Source organism: Hipposideros armiger, unplaced genomic scaffold, assembly GCF_001890085.2.
Source record: "Hipposideros armiger isolate ML-2016 unplaced genomic scaffold, ASM189008v1 scaffold_256, whole genome shotgun sequence".
Lineage (NCBI taxonomy): Eukaryota > Metazoa > Chordata > Mammalia > Chiroptera > Hipposideridae > Hipposideros > Hipposideros armiger.
Window position 1 is genome coordinate 737142 of NW_017731606.1, and position 16585 is coordinate 753726.

The 16585-nt window shown below is 40.2% G+C and overlaps 1 protein-coding gene across 1 annotated transcript; it reads left to right on the plus strand.

Annotated features, from left to right (window-relative positions):
* Window positions 1-4865: 4865 nt before the first annotated feature.
* On the plus strand, window positions 4866-15828 carry EIF4G2 (eukaryotic translation initiation factor 4 gamma 2; the record flags this gene model as incomplete). The annotated part of the gene is made up of 22 exons (XM_019656233.1): window positions 4866-5012; window positions 6476-6540; window positions 6673-6738; window positions 7364-7504; window positions 8028-8130; window positions 8695-8826; window positions 8916-8982; window positions 9077-9228; window positions 9588-9698; window positions 9881-9964; window positions 10042-10140; window positions 10397-10538; window positions 10631-10791; window positions 11159-11272; window positions 11882-12007; window positions 12155-12259; window positions 12358-12573; window positions 12659-12917; window positions 13243-13447; window positions 13595-13806; window positions 13888-14009; window positions 14999-15828. Coding segments are annotated over 22 exons (2895 nt in total), but the record flags the coding sequence as incomplete, so codon positions are not given.
* Between the last annotated feature and the right edge of the window lie 757 nt (window positions 15829-16585).

Here is a 16585-nt window from a genome sequence, read left to right on the forward strand (position 1 = left end):
AGGAAAACAATTCTTTTTTGAAGCGACTGATAACTGGTGATGAGATGTGGATTGTTTACAACAATGTGGTGCACAACGGTCTTGGTCCCAACGTGATGATTCGCCTCAAACGACATCGAAAGCAGACATTCATCAGAGGAAGGTTATGCTCTCAGTGTGGTGGGATTTTAAAGGTATCGTGTTTTTCAAGCTCCTACCAAGGAACCAAATAATCAATTCGAATGTGTACTGTCAGCAATTGGACAGTCTGAATGAATCCATCATCCAGAAATGTCCAGAGCTTGTGTAAATTGTAAAGGAGTTGTGTTTCATCGCGACAACGCGAGACCACACACAAGTTTGATCACCAGTCAAAAATTATTGGAGCTTGGATGGGATGTGTTGCCACACCCACCATACTTGCCTGACATTGCGCTGTCAGACTTCCACTTGTTTTGCTCTCTTCAAAACTCCTTGCATGGTATAACATTCAATTCAGATGAGGCTGTAAATCAGCACCTTGTTCAGGTTTTCACAAATAAAGACAGGTCCTTCTATGAACTAGGAATTATGAGGCTCACTGAAAGATGGCAAAAGGTCATCGAACAAAATGGGCAATATATCATTGATTGATCTCTGTTCTTTATATAAATAAATGACCTTTGAAAAACATAGACAAAATACATCATGACTTTTCTGACAACCCAATAGAACACTGATGTTATAACCAAGCAAATTTTGGATACCATAGAGGTAGATTATGGATAATAGGAATGGAGGTGGGATGTACCTAGGAACAGGGAAGTAGTCTGAAGCCAGATTACAAAGGGCCTTCCTAAGGAGTTCAGATGTTATTCTGTTAGAAACCTACCTACTGAGGTATTTGAGGAGGGCACTTATATACTTATATCTATATTTCAGAAATAAATCAGTAGAGGGGATAGATGAGGATGGCCTGAAAATTGCAAGCAGAGAGCATTAGTGGGAGTGAACTCTGATGCAGCAATACCAGTCTAACTGGCTCTGTGAGAGAAGATTGGGTGTCTGGGAGTGGTGAAAAATAAGACCAACAGAAGAGGTAGGATAGGGCCAGGAAATGAAGGGCTCCAGAGCCAGGTAAAAGCATATGAAGTGGAATCCCTCAGTTCTGATGCCTGTTTTCCTACTTGGGGAAAGTCCCTTATCTTTTCTAGAAGCCAGTTTCCTTTTCCTGCTAGGGTTTTCTTCAGCTGCAAATGTTATCATATTCTATAATATCCTGACCTGCTACTGTGCTTCTCAAACCTTGACCGCACATTGGAATCACTTAGAAAGCGTTAAAAGCTGTTGATGCCTGGATCCCACTCTGAGCGATTTAGACTTATCTGGTCTTGGATGCAGCCTAGGCACTGAGAGTTTTAACAGGTCCCCAGGTGATTTCACTGTGCAGCCAAGGTTGAGATCAACTAATGTAGAAAATGGTGAAGCACTTGGATTCTTAAGCATGGTAACGATATGTTGGGGAGCGGAGTATTTTAAGGAAGACTGATATGAGTATCCAGAGTAGAGGAAAAAGACTATAGGAAGCTAATTGGAATTTTTCAATAATCCAGGAGAAAATTTTACTAAGGCCTAGATTAGCATGAATGCTATGACATTGTAGGATAGAAGATGAATGTAGGAAGAAGATTATGTAGAGGGAAATAACATCAGGACTCAGTAACGAATTGAATATTAAACCTGATCAAAAGAAAAGAGAAAATGTAGAGTCAAGTTTCTAGCACGTAAGAATAGCGGGATCCTTAGCAAAACTAAAGTAGTTGTGAAACAGTTGGTTAATCAATATTATTGATAATATGGTAACTGACATTATGTAATTACAATGTTAGGGACTATGCTATGTGCTTTACATACATAATCTCATTTGATCTTTACAAAAACTGTATAAATACTGTTATTCCTACTTTACAGATCCAGGAACTAAAAAGAAAGAATAGTTAAATAACTTGCCCAAAGTTACACAGTAAGTGGTAGAAAAGATATTTAAATTAACTAGTCTGACTCCTTTTCCTTATAATAGTTACATACTGAATCTGTTGAATTTGAACAAATAGTTCAAAAAAACAATACGGCTATAGAGGCCAGACAGGAACATAATAAATGAGTGAATTAAGTCAGATTTAACTATAGTGAAATGAAGAGAAAACATCTACATGAGAGAGCCGCTTACCTGGCTCTACTTGAATGTTGCCCTGTTGAAGTTTCAGGCCCTGTATTGCAATATTTTAAGAATTTGCATGAAAAGAAAACCTGGATTTGTATGTAAAATCTCATAAGATGTCAATGTCAACAAATTCAAATGTTTAAAATTACTGTGTGGCCCAAACTACAATAAATATAGCTGCAACTTTGCACCTCTGACTAGGTTGTTGGAAATTCAGAACTGACATCAGTGAGAGATCTGGACTGGAGATGTATGATTAGGGAATTTTAAGTGCAGAGAAGATAACAGATGCTCCAGGAGTTATATATGTTAGAATAATAACCGACATTTGACATGATTAATTAAAATAATGCAAAAATGTATGAGTTTAACAAGTCCGAACTCTAAGAGGTTTTCAATCTTAGAGAAAACTGACATAAAATGGAAGTGTTAAAACTAGCAGATTGAAGTGGGTGTATTTAAAATTCAATTTCTATAAACTAAGAGCTAAATTCCAGATAATGACTTGAATTTTCATACACCCATGATGTGATGAAAACATTTCAAAATTGTGAATATCTCTCCTACTGATTGAAAGGTAGCTGAAAGGTTGTCACTTTTTCTACCTTGGATTACTTTCTCCCAGCCTACTTTCTCACTCACACTCATGTCTGCAAGGTCCATAGCAAAGGGGTTCACAATTAGCTAAGATTTTTTTTTAAATTAAATAAAACCTTTTTTATTTTTAATTATAGAGTTTCAAGTTCCTCAATTAAAAGACCATCCAGGTTTTAGAGCTCAGTAAATATTATTTGAAGTCTAGACTAGAATAGTGCTTTTGAACACTATTCTATCAAATTACTGTATAATCAGTCATGGATAATGTAAACCAGATGTGTAAAAATAAAATATCACATACATGAAAGCATTTTGCAAATTGTGAAGCCCTGCAGAAATTATAAAGAAATGTTAGTCTGATGTTATTTTCAAGCTTAGAAGGGTCCTGAACTTAGAAAGTGAAACCTTTTGTATTTGAAACAGAATTTGCACCTTTCTCCAAAACAAGTTTCCTTTCTTTTTTTTTCATGTAACTAATTCCAAGAGTGAGAATATCTTTCCAGTTGTTAAAGTTCAAGTAAAATTGACTTAATAGCAATAATTGTAGTAATATAATGAGGGGGAATGATCAACTTAATACATGGCAAAGACCTAAAGATGCTGCAGTTGTGTTACAAACCTTCAGAGTCACGCCACACCATCCTGTGATCAGCTTTAAATGTCTTAGGAAAAACTACAACTCTTGAAAATTGTATTAAGGACTAGGTGCTTTCAACGCCAAGAGCTGTTTTGACATGTCAAAAGTTTGGGTCTTTGAACACCCTGCTCTTTATTGAACAATTTCTTTAAAAGTCACACATGTTAACACACACACACTTTGCTTTTGATTACATATTGTATCAACAACTGTATGTTCAAAATGATGATGGCGTAATTTCTGTTGGTTGTTTAGTATATGGAAACACGACTCCATTTTTGGATAGCTGAAATGTCGCAAATTAATTAACACATCATTTTACGGTACCCCTCCTTTAAAATATTACCTGAGAAGTATAAATAGCTCAACCTGACGGCTTTGAAAATCCTAATCCTATTTGTTACGGTGGATCTTACATAAAGTGGGAACACACACAACTGACAGTCTTCAACATGCTTACAAAAATACTCCCCCCCAAAAATTCAGGAGGTAGCAATTAAAATCATCCAACGCCCGCGCTCCGCAAACACTTCTTTCAAATTAGTGTGGTATATTCTGGGTATTCCTCCGTGACCGATGGCCGGGCATTTCTTTGGGAAAAGCCGTTTTTGTGTGAGGTGCTAAAACAAACAATAAACCCCTTTCATCCCTTTCTCATTCACTCTGCAGGGGGTGGAATAAATAGGGAGCTGAATGAAGCTTTTTACGCATTTGGGTTCACCGTCTCGTCTCCTGATCCCTACTATCCGGGATCCCCCACTCCACGGCGGCTGAAGCCAAGCATCTGGAGACCAATAGTGATTCCAGGAGCTGCGCCCCGGGGGCGCCAGGCCTCAATCTTACAGGCCCGTCCCAGGGAAGCCCAGCCTACGAGGGGCAATCACGGCTTCTTGGAGGCGCCAGGAAAATCAATGCTCTGACAGGCTACGGACAGGAATCGGATAGGGTAGGAGAAAGGCGAGCGTTCTTCCCACATTCCCGGTGACAAAACGAGGTAAAAGAGAAAGAGGGTTGTATAATTCCAGCATGGGGTACGGACTCTGGGAACAAAGAGACAGGAGGAAGATGAGACAGCCACGCCAACGCAGACTCAGAAGGGCTCTCCTACTTTACGCAAGTGGCTCGCATCTCAACCGTGCTCAGTTGCACTTACGCCACTAGCTCGGCCTCAGAGCCTTCGCGAATACGGCTTTGCGCACTGCGGCGGAGCTGCGCCGCAACCGAGCTTGGTCCTATGGCTCCTCCCCACCACCCTGCGCGGATTGGTGGCGGATAGAAGCCAGGCTGCTGATTGGGTGGCGAAGAAGCCAGTCGGGGCGGCTCTGGTGGGTTCGGCTGCCCCAGAGTAATAAGTTCGGCTTCAGACACGCCTCAGCGCCAGCAGCGAGTCGGAGCTCTATGGAGGTGGCAGCGAGTACCGGGTGGTGGCTGCAGCAGCGACTCCTCTGAGCTGAGTTTCAAGCCGTTTCCGACTCCTTCCTCCCCCTTCCCTCCCCCTTTTTTTTGTTTTCCGTTCCCTCCCCCTCCCTTCCCTGTCCCCGACGACCGGATCCTGAGGAGGCAGCTGCGGTGGCAGCTGCTGAGTTCTGGGTGAAGGTGAGTGGTGCCGCTACCGCCGCCGCCGCCGCCGAATAGAGCGCTCTAAAATGGCCGCCGTCCCCTGGCCGCCTGTTCTCGAGCGGTACAAAATGGCGGCCGCAGGCGGAGCCGGGCGGGGCGACACTTTTTAGCGTTTCCTCCGCGCTCCGGGCACCTGGAAATTCTTCGCCTTTGTTCTCCTTTCCCGTTGCCCACGGGGTAGAAGGAAATCAGCAGCCTAGGCGGACCCGGCCGGCATCGTGGCTGTCGGTGGCCGTCCCCTGCGGGGCAGGGATCAGGGCGGGCCAAGGCGCGGGTGTGCTCGGACGGGGAGAGAGCGTGGCGGGGCCCCACGCGCCGCGGCGGGGTGGGACGTGGTCCGGCGCGAGGACCCAGCCGTTGGCGCGGGACCAGCCGAGGCGCAGAAGTCCCGGAGACCGGCCCCCGGCAGGGAGGAAGTGTGTAAAGCCCCGGTGCCGGCCGGGAGCGGCAGGGCTGTTCTTTTTGGGGGGAGCGAAGGGTATCCCCGACGGGCCTCTCCTGAGACAGGAGAGCGAAGAGAAAACTGGGACTCACGTCCTTTTGTCAGCTGGGAAGGGAATGGAGAGGCGGCTGTCAGTTCCTTGGGGATTTATGGAGTGGGAGGGGGCCCACTTGGAGGCGACGGGTGGGAAGGAGGCCGCCTTCCCGACTGGAGAACAAAGAGTCGGGCGCTGGGCCGGCGGGGGCGGCCTCCGCTCCTCCCCGCGGAGACGTGCCCCCAGCGGCTCCGCGGGGAGACTGTCGGAAGCACTTCCCTAACTCAAGCCTGGCTGGGAGGAATCCACTGCTCTTTTGTTCCCAGGAAGGGAAAAAACGGGGCGGAGGTTCCTGCTGCCATGTTGTGGCCCCGGTCTTCCGCCTGCTTAGTGTACACCCATGTCCCTCTCGAGCATCTTCCCGGATGCCCTCTGCGGAGGAGTTAAAAAAATGGACAGTGAAGGAAACTGCTCAACAGTCTAGTTATCGCTTATGTAGTCTGTTTGGTTTGTCATTGAGGCATTAAACTATTACGACATTTTCCACAGAATGTGCCCGTGTTGATAGTTAGATTTTCTATTACTGATTTTGGTGCTCAGTTTTAAAGAAAGTAGAATGGGGGTTTTTCAAAGATTGGTTCATAGCGGTTGAGATGTTCTTATATTTCTGTGAGTGCTCTTTGCATCCTTGAACACAAGGGAATTTCTAGGTGGCTAAACAAATAAAATTTTACTGTCCACTTGTGCTTTGAGTACATTCTATTTTAGTCTTATGAGATCTGCAATGCAGTGAAAGTTCAATCAACTGCAGTGCCACTATCTGAAATAAATTACAATCAAGGGGGAGGTTATAGGTTTGTATGTGAGCAGTGTCTAATTTTGGTACTCTTTCTTCTTCTAGGTTTTTCATTTCTCCCATCCCCTTCCCTCCCCACCCCATCCATTAATATTATTCTTTTGAAGATTCTTCGTTGTCAAGCCGCCAAAGTGGAGAGTGCGATTGCAGAAGGGGGTGCTTCTCGTTTCAGGTATGTATAGATTTATTTTGGGCAGTTGTTAGAGATCAGTCACAAAACCAAAAGAATCACCACACCAAATAATTCTGACTAAATGTGCTGTAAAATACAGAATAATTAAAGAAATGTTTTTCTTTTAATTAGTGCTTCTTCGGGCGGAGGAGGAAGTAGGGGTGCACCTCAGCACTATCCCAAGACTGCTGGCAACAGGTATAGTAAACGTATATAATAAAAAAGATTTATATTAATAGTCTTTGTCGTGGATAACACTACAGTTATGGCAGTAGACATCAGGAATCCTAACTTTACTGGGCATGGTTTCTACTATGTAACCTAAATTTGGAATATCAGCTGTTGATTATTTCTTACCCGAATCTAATATGAATCGAGGCTCTTGAACTGTTTTATCCTACATTTTTCACTGATGTTATTTCTGAAATCAGTTATTACTCATATTTAGTGGTATTAAAGCAGTACGCATGCATCATGATCATGAGACATTAGAAAGTGTTGGTTCCCAAGGTATGGCTCCTGTGTCAGCAGCATTGGCATCACCTGGGATCTATTAGAAATGTAAATTATCAGGCCCTGGCCCAGACCCACTACAGCAGAAACTGGGGATGGGCCCAGCAGCCTGTTCTAACAAAAGCCCTTCAGCTGATTCAGATGCACACTATTGTTTGAGAACCACTGCTTGTAAGTTTTTTAGTTGTAGGGGAAGTTGAGAAACCCTAAACTAAAATTTTTGTATTTAGGATTTTTGATCAGTATGACATTCGATAGTGACTGGATGCTATGTTTTAAATTGGCTTAATTATAAATCTGTTTTTACTAGCGAGTTCCTGGGGAAAACCCCAGGGCAAAACGCTCAGAAATGGATTCCTGCACGAAGCACTAGACGAGATGACAACTCCGCAGCAAACAACTCCGCAAATGAAAAAGAACGACATGATGCGATCTTCAGGAAAGTAAGAGGGTAAGTTTATAGGTCTGTTTTGTTCTTTTACTGAAAGGAGACAAGAATGGGTTGGTCGTATTTCTCTTGTGTGTGTGTGTATGTTCACGCCCAAAGTATGTATTTTAACGAATGCCAATGTTAACAGTTTTAAACTGAAGAGAGCAGCACATCAGTATTTTGGAGCTTAGAGTTGCTTGCAGCCTCTTGTGTTGACATTTCCCATGTCTGGTGTGTAACCCGGTGAATCACAGGACATAATGGTCTTAGGTCCTGCATGTAGCCTTGAATAAGGAGGCTCTTGCTTTCTGGATTTTGAGAATGTGTGAAAAACTTGTCAGACAGGTGGTCATCCCCCAGTCAGGTATAGAAATCATAACCTAAATAACAGTGAGACTTATTTCAGCATCCCTTTGGTTAGATGGTAAGAAGAAATGTCTTGATATCAAAGGGAGATGATGGAAGAAAGAAAGTAACACATATAAAAGCTATTTTTCAATTCTTTGTATGTTGGCTGACACTTGTGTGATTCCTTTTTCCCCAGCATACTAAATAAGCTTACTCCTGAAAAGTTTGACAAGCTATGCCTTGAGCTCCTCAATGTGGGTGTAGAGTCTAAACTCATCCTTAAAGGGGTCATACTGCTGGTAAGTTAAATATTGGCTTAACTGAAAGGGAGAGGAAAATATTTAACAAACCCAAGTTGGTTTTTTTTACACTTTGCATTATTGCTTGAAACTGAGGTGTGAGTTAGATAAATGTATTTTTCAATACTGGTGATAATAAAGGACCCACTAACTTTTAATGGCATCAGATTTAAGAGGTGAATTTTTAATTGTTAATACTATGCTGTAGAGTTATAATGTAAGATTCCAATGTTTGCTTGTAAGTTTTGATTTTCAGCGCAGAGGGAGGGTGTGACTAGTATGAAATCTGTATGACTAGACTTTCGGTACACTGTAGTAGCTAACATTTAAGTACTTGTATTTTTCCAGGCTTATACTAAGCCTTTTACATGCTTTATCTAATTTAGTTCATACAGTAAACCTTACAAAAGATGTCCTATTCCCAAATTATCGATGAAGCCTAGAGAGTTTGTCAGTAAGAAGTTTGAGATTTAAGATCCAGACTGCAAAGAAGTATGTAGTTTATAAAGGAAGGGTTCTTTAAATGGTTATATTTAGGTTTTTTTTTAACGATGTTTTCTGTAGATTGTAGACAAAGCCCTAGAAGAGCCAAAGTATAGCTCACTGTATGCTCAGCTATGTCTGCGATTGGCAGAAGATGCACCAAACTTTGATGGCCCAGCAGCAGAGGGTCAACCAGGACAGAAGCAAAGCACAGTAAGTGGTAGTGTTAGCTTTGCCTATTTTAAAGTTGATTTGAAAGATTTCACTAATAAAACTTGGCAAATGTCTTCTGTTTCTAATAGACATTCAGACGCCTCCTAATTTCCAAATTACAAGATGAATTTGAAAACCGAACCAGAAATGTTGATGGTAAGCATTTATATTTGATACTAAATAGTACTGTACACTTTAGATTTAATTTCAGCTTAATTCTGACTGGTTGGCTTTGTTTTCTTTTTTCCAGTCTATGATAAGCGTGAAAATCCCCTCCTCCCCGAGGAGGAGGAACAGAGAGCCATTGCTAAGATCAAGATGTTGGGGAACATCAAATTCATTGGAGAACTTGGAAAGCTTGATCTTATTCATGAATCTATCCTTCATAAGTGCATCAAAACAGTAAGTATGATTTAGGTTTAGATTAATCAGTGGGTACACATTATTTGGGGGAGATGAGTCAGTTATTTCTTTTGTCATCTGAGAATGTTAGGCTAAGTATTTTAGATGACCAGCAAAACTTTTTTAAATGTTTTGAATATGGAAGTAAGTATGCAATATAGGAAGGTAGGGGTTGAACTGATTACCTACCTATGTTAAATTGCTTGATTTGGAGGGGTTTCTTCAACACAGACCAAATACAGGGTATTATGTTAGATATTGTGGGATCTATATGAGTCAGTGCAATCATAAGGTGAAAGTACTACAACTAAATGAGGTAAAGATTTTTGTCAACATGTGGTATTTATTTCTTTTGGTAGCTTTTGGAAAAGAAGAAGAGAGTCCAACTCAAAGATATGGGAGAGGATTTGGAGTGCCTCTGTCAGATAATGAGGACAGTGGGACCTAGATTAGATCATGAACGAGCCAAGGTATGTGTATTGCTGATAGAAATGGTATACGTAATTTTAATCTTCATTTTATTCAAATCAAGTGACTTATTTTTGTGATGCCATAGGGGATTGCCATTATTTATTTAGTCACTAACCTTGACTATAATCTAAAAGCCTTAAGTAGCATTTTCTTTTAATTGTGTATTTTTCTCTTCTGTTAGTCCTTAATGGATCAGTACTTTGCCCGAATGTGCTCCTTGATGTTAAGTAAGGAATTGCCAGCAAGGATTCGTTTCCTGCTGCAGGTAAAACTTTTAAAATAGTTTGTGAGCTTTTTCTGTTTCGGAATATTAAAATGAAACTTACTAAAACTTTTTTAAAGGATACTGTAGAGTTGCGAGAACACCACTGGATTCCTCGCAAGGCTTTTCTTGACAATGGACCAAAGACGATCAATCAAATCCGTCAAGATGCAGTAAAAGTAAGATTTTTTTTTTATCAAGTGGTTTTTATGATTATAGTAGCAACAAGGACCCTCTTAAAACTTGTTTGAGATAATCTCATTTTACCTGGTGGCGCTTATTAGTGTTTTTAGTGCCTTGTATGTCATTTTGGAAGAAAGTTCACAGAAATTAGAAGTCTACAAGTTTTTCTGTTGTTTTTCTCCAATGTAAGAATTTTAGTTTTATGTAAAATAATGTCCAAAAACAAGTGTTTTATTTACTTCATTTCTAAAGGATCTAGGAGTATTTATTCCAGCTCCTATGGCTCAAGGGATGAGAAGTGACTTCTTTCTGGAGGGACCGTTTATGCCACCCAGGATGAAAATGGATAGGGATCCACTTGGAGGACTTGCTGATATGTTTGGACAAATGCCAGGTGATTTTGAACAAAACAGTGGTTTGGTTAAATTTTAAAAATCAATGTAACATAGTAGAGTTGTAAAGAGTTGTCCGTGTATGTATTTTAAGGTAGCGGAATTGGTACTGGTCCAGGAGTTATCCAGGATAGATTTTCACCCACCATGGGGCGTCATCGTTCAAATCAACTCTTCAATGGCCATGGGGGACACATCATGCCTCCCACACAATCGCAGTTTGGAGAGATGGGAGGCAAGTTTATGAAAAGCCAGGTAGGAAACCATTTAAGACTGTTTAGGCAACAAGTATTATATCCTGTGATACATGATTTGATTTTTGCTTCTTAAAAAAGGCAAATACTTTAGGGCAATTTGTTTTTCTAAACCAAATTCACATCTGTGACAGTTACTTTAAACTGGGTGAAATGCTTACCCTTAACATTAGTAAAGTATTAGTAAAATCACATCACTTTATTTGAGAGTTAGGTTAGATTTTTATTCTTCCCTGTTTCATCTTTTACTTTCTCTGGGCAAATTCAGTTAAGCTTTCCTTATGACTTGGCTCATCCCTTTGGTACTTTATTACCATAATTTGTGGACCCCTTTTTATCTAGACTTTCTTTCTCCCTTTCTGAAATAGGGGCTAAGCCAGCTCTACCATAACCAGAGTCAGGGACTCTTATCCCAGCTGCAAGGACAGTCGAAGGATATGCCACCTCGGTTTTCTAAGAAAGGACAGCTTAATGCAGATGAGGTACATTTGCCTATGTTACTTAATATACCACAGTTTGTCAATTCAGAACGCTATTGCCCGATGATTATAAAAAGACGCGTTATTAAGAGGACTTAATGCTGGAGTTCTTCACCTTCTTTCTCTCTTTTCTGTACTCCTTTTTCTTTCTTTGGATGTCCAGCGTCCTATGAGCGAAGATTATGAGATATGAGGGCAAGCCTCTTAATTACAAGTCTAGTGAGAGCAAGGAGAAAATGGTTGTCAAGATTTTGATTGTGATTTCTCTGTAAATAGAATGGCTTAACTAAGAATAAAGCAAGACATTTTCTAAACTAATTAAAATTTCTGGTTCTTTTAGTGATGCTACTCCTAGAATTCTGGTACAAATAAAAGAGTAATAATATTTTATTCTTGTGTGGATCAGCTCTTTAGTTCTCTTGCCAGAAATTAAACTGTTAACATGGAGTACCTTTATGGTTATTAGTGAAATTTATATACCTACCATAGGTTCTATCATGTTTTTGTATACTGAATTAATCTTAGGATTTTGGAATGCTACATTTACATTTAGTATGTTAGCCAACTGCATGTTGTTAACTTGGATATCTTTTGATTTGTTTTCAATTCTAGATTAGCCTGAGGCCTGCTCAATCGTTTCTAATGAATAAAAATCAAGTGCCAAAGCTTCAGCCTCAGATAACTATGATTCCTCCTAGTGCACAACCACCACGCACTCAAACACCACCTCTGGGACAGGTATGGGCCATAGTATGACAATTTTTCCTGTTCCAGTACTTTTTGAAGATACCTAGTTGGGGATGGGGGGGTATTGTTTTCTCTAAATTCACAAGCTGCTTTTTAAAAGTTTTTAGTAAACGTACCTGTTACGTTGCTGTTTTTTAGACACCTCAGCTTGGTCTCAAAACTAACCCACCACTTATTCAGGAAAAGCCTGCCAAGACCATTAAAAAGCCACCACCATCAAAGGAAGAACTACTTAAACTAACTGTAAGTTGCTGCAGATAATCCCAGTCTAATTCATGGGGTATATCTGAGTTGGGGGCAGGGGTGGGACACGGAAGACATTGGAATTGTGTTCTTTTCAGGAAACTGTTGTGACTGAATATCTCAATAGTGGAAATGCGAATGAAGCCGTCAATGGTGTAAGAGAAATGAGGGCTCCGAAACACTTTCTTCCTGAGATGTTAAGCAAAGTAATCATCCTGTCACTAGACAGAAGTGATGAAGATAAAGAAAAAGCAAGTTCTTTGATCAGTTTACTTAAACAGGAAGGGATAGCCACAAGTGACAACTTCATGCAGGTAGAACGCTTTTCTGATTCTGTGAGAACTCTTTCCATTCAAATTTGAAAACTAATAAACTGACTATGTTACGTATTCCTTCTAGGCTTTCCTGAACGTATTGGACCAGTGCCCCAAACTGGAGGTTGACATCCCCTTGGTGAAATCATACTTAGCACAGTTTGCAGCTCGTGCCATCATTTCAGAGCTGGTGAGCATTTCAGAACTAGCTCAACCACTGGAAAGTGGCACCCATTTTCCTCTCTTCTTACTTTGTCTTCAGCAATTAGCTAAATTACAAGATCGAGAATGGTTAACAGAACTTTTTCAACAAAGCAAGGTCAATATGCAGAAAATGCTCCCAGGTAAGAGAATGCTGGAGATTTTTTGGTTTTGTTTTTTTAAATACTAAGTCTAGTATCCTTTCTAGATAATGATAAGCCTTACTACAAGTAGATTTCACCTTTATTCAAAAGAAGTTAATGTGATTTTAACTATTGGGTTGTTGGAAAAGTGATGTATTTTTTTCTGTTTTTCGTTGCAAAACGTCATGATTTTTCCGACAACCCAATACTTTTATTTGCTCCACATGTTAAGAGTTTCCTTCGCTGGATTAGTTCTTTGTTTTACATGAATCTTGTACATTGGGGAAATCACTACCTGATGATACAAATGGTTTTGTCTTTTCAGAAATTGATCAGAATAAGGATCGCATGTTGGAGATTTTGGAAGGAAAGGGACTGAGTTTCTTATTCCCACTCCTGAAATTGGAGAAGGAACTGTTGAAGCAAATAAAGTTGGATCCATCCCCTCAAACCATATATAAGTGGATTAAAGATAACATCTCTCCCAAACTTCATGTAGATAAAGGATTTGTGAACATCTTAATGACTAGGTAAGGTAAAGTTGATCTACATATAGTACAGAGCTAAGTTATGTTTTACTAGAAAAAAGTCAAAAGTCAAGGGACTAAGAATTGTCTGTTTCTTGAGGTAGAAAAGAAAATTCGACTTGGGGTTCTAATATCTCTCTCTCTCTGCAGCTTCTTACAGTATATTTCTAGTGAAGTAAACCCACCCAGTGATGAAACAGATTCTTCCTCTGCTCCTTCCAAAGAACAGTTAGAGCAGGAAAAACAACTGCTTCTTTCTTTCAAGCCAGTAATGCAGAAATTCCTTCATGATCACGTTGATCTACAAGTCAGTGCCCTGTATGCTCTTCAGGTGCACTGCTACAACAGCAACTTCCCAAAAGGTAAGGACCAGTGTCCGGAGATGGGCAAGTGCGGGGTAATTCTTAAACAGCACACAAATGGGATTACATTTTGTCTTTTAGGCATGTTACTTCGCTTTTTTGTTCACTTCTATGATATGGAAATTATTGAAGAAGAAGCTTTCTTGGCTTGGAAAGAAGATATAACCCAAGAATTTCCCGGGAAAGGCAAGGCTTTGTTCCAGGTAAATCTTTTGGAGAAATTTGGTCGTCTGTTTCCAATTTGCTTGGTATTTTAATGAAGAGCCTTTAAAACTGAAATAGAAGCAAAATGGTCATAGTGTTCTGTACAGTCATTCTGCACTGTTACACGCTATGGTCAAATAGTAGGCAGTTAGCAGCAAAATGAGGTAAAGCTATGAAAGATGTTAGGGTAGCCAATGTTTAAAAGTAAAGCCACTTAACAAAGATAAGGAGATTGCAAGATGGGATTCAAGGTGTTTTAAATGTCGGCAGAGATTGCTTCTGATTTCTCATGCTTTGATTTTCTCTTACTGAGTGGAATTCTAGCCCTAAGGGATTCTAAAATCACAGTATACATTAATCACCTAGAGAGTAGTTTCTAAGTAGGATCCAGGCTTGATCCCAGGGATTCTGATTTAGTGTGATTATCACACTGTAGTGTTTTCCAGGGGACCAGGCTTTGAGAAACACTGGTCTGCAGTATCTTACCTTTACTCCTAAGGTTCACAAATTAGTTCCCTCGTGAGGATCATCTTGACAACATCCTTAGCCTTGTCCTTGGGGAACCTTACCCAGCAATTTTGGGATGGGCTGGAAATCTATTTAATATCTTCTTAATTTTCCCCCCTTTCCTCCCCAGTAATGCTTAACATATTTAGGCTTGGGAGGAGCCACTGTCCACACTAAAATGATCCTGAAATGTAATTGGAACCGTGTTCAAGAATGACACCTGAGCTAACTGGCCATAAATAGCTTGTATGGCATCCCAAGTCTAAATAATGAACACTTTTAAAAAATAACTTTAAAGCTAATGTACAAATAGTATATTTGTAGCATGTCCTAGAGGCTGTTGGCAATTATAAAAGGTACAGTATAGCACTCCATAACACTTGAACTTGGCTGGGTTTCTAGTTTGGTCCTGAATCTGCTTTGAGTTTTTCTTTCTCTGTAAGCACTACATATTTTGTTAAATTACAAATTAATTTTACAGGTGAATCAGTGGCTAACCTGGCTAGAAACTGCTGAAGAAGAAGAATCAGAGGAAGAAGCTGACTAAAGAACCAGCCAAAGCCTTAAATTGTGCAAAACATACTGTTGCTATGATGTAACTGCATTTGACCTAACCACTGCGAAAATTCATTCCGCTGTAATGTTTTCACAATATTTAAAGCAGAAGCACGTCAGTTAGGATTTTCTTCTGCATAAGGTTTTTTTGTAGTGTAATGTCTTAATCATAGTCTACCATCAAATATTTTAGGAGTATCTTTAATGTTTAGATAGTATATTAGCAGCATGCAATACTTACATCATAAGTTCTCAAGCAGAAGGCAGTCTATTGCAAGGACCTTCTTTGCTGCCAGTTATCATAGGCTGTTTTAAGTTAGAAAACTGAATAGCAACACTGAATACTGTAGAAATGCACTTTGCTCAGTAATACTTGAGTTGTTGCAATATTTGATTATCCATTTGGTTGTTACAGAAAAAATTCTTAACTGTAATTGATGGTTGTTGCCGTAATAGTATATTGCCTGTATTTCTACCTCTAGTAATGGGCTTTATGTGTTAGATTTTAATATCCTTGAGCCTGGGCAAGTGCACAAGTCTTTTTAAAAGAAACATGGTTTACTTGCACAAAACTGATCAGTTTTGAGAGATCGTTAATGCCCTTGAAGTGGTTTTTGTGGGTGTGAAACAAATGGTGAGAATTTGAATTGGTCCCTCTTATTATAGTATTGAAATTAAGTCTACTTAATTTATCAAGTCATGTTCATGCCCTGATTTTATATACTTGTATCTATCAATAAACATTGTGATACTTGATATATAGTTGTGTGTGACTTGAAGTTAGCATCCACCAATTTATAAAGAAACAAAGGGCCGGCCGAGTGGCTCAGTTGGTTAAGAGCTTGTTCAAGAGTGCGAGCCCTGAGCAACAGCGGTTCGATTCCCGGCCCGAGCTCAGCTGCCAGCAGGTGGCAGGATGGCTCAGCTAAGAAAAATGAAATGAAACAAAAACTATCCTAATTTGAAGACTGGGATTTTAAATTAATCTAGCTCCCTTTTCACAATGAGACTAAATTCCTCCTTAGGTTACTGAAGTAACCGGTATACAATACCTGTAATCAAATGCAGTGCTGAGATCACAAGTCTCATTAATTTGGAGGGACATTGCTAATGCATGCATACATACGCAGTAACAAACTCGACGTTTACTTTTTCATTGTCATATTGAAATACATGGTGACCTGAAAAGCTAACCACCCTCGTGGCCAACACAAAGGTTCATCCTGCGAGCACTCCCAGTGGCTGCTGCTGGAATCCAGATTGCTCTCAGCACCAATGAGCAACCCAGACTGTGGGGAGAACCTCTAGGGAGACATTAATAAACCATGTTGGTGGATCTGACAACCTTTGATGTCTTCAGCATTCTACCTGCTTATTCTCCCAAGAGGGTGCTGAGTAGAACCAGTAGTGCCCATTTGAGTCAAGCTAGTCCTTCCTGTACTAGATTCTAGCAGTCCTCTCCACTGAAATTCTAACAGGTACAGATTTATAGTTTTGGTGGATAATCGTGAAT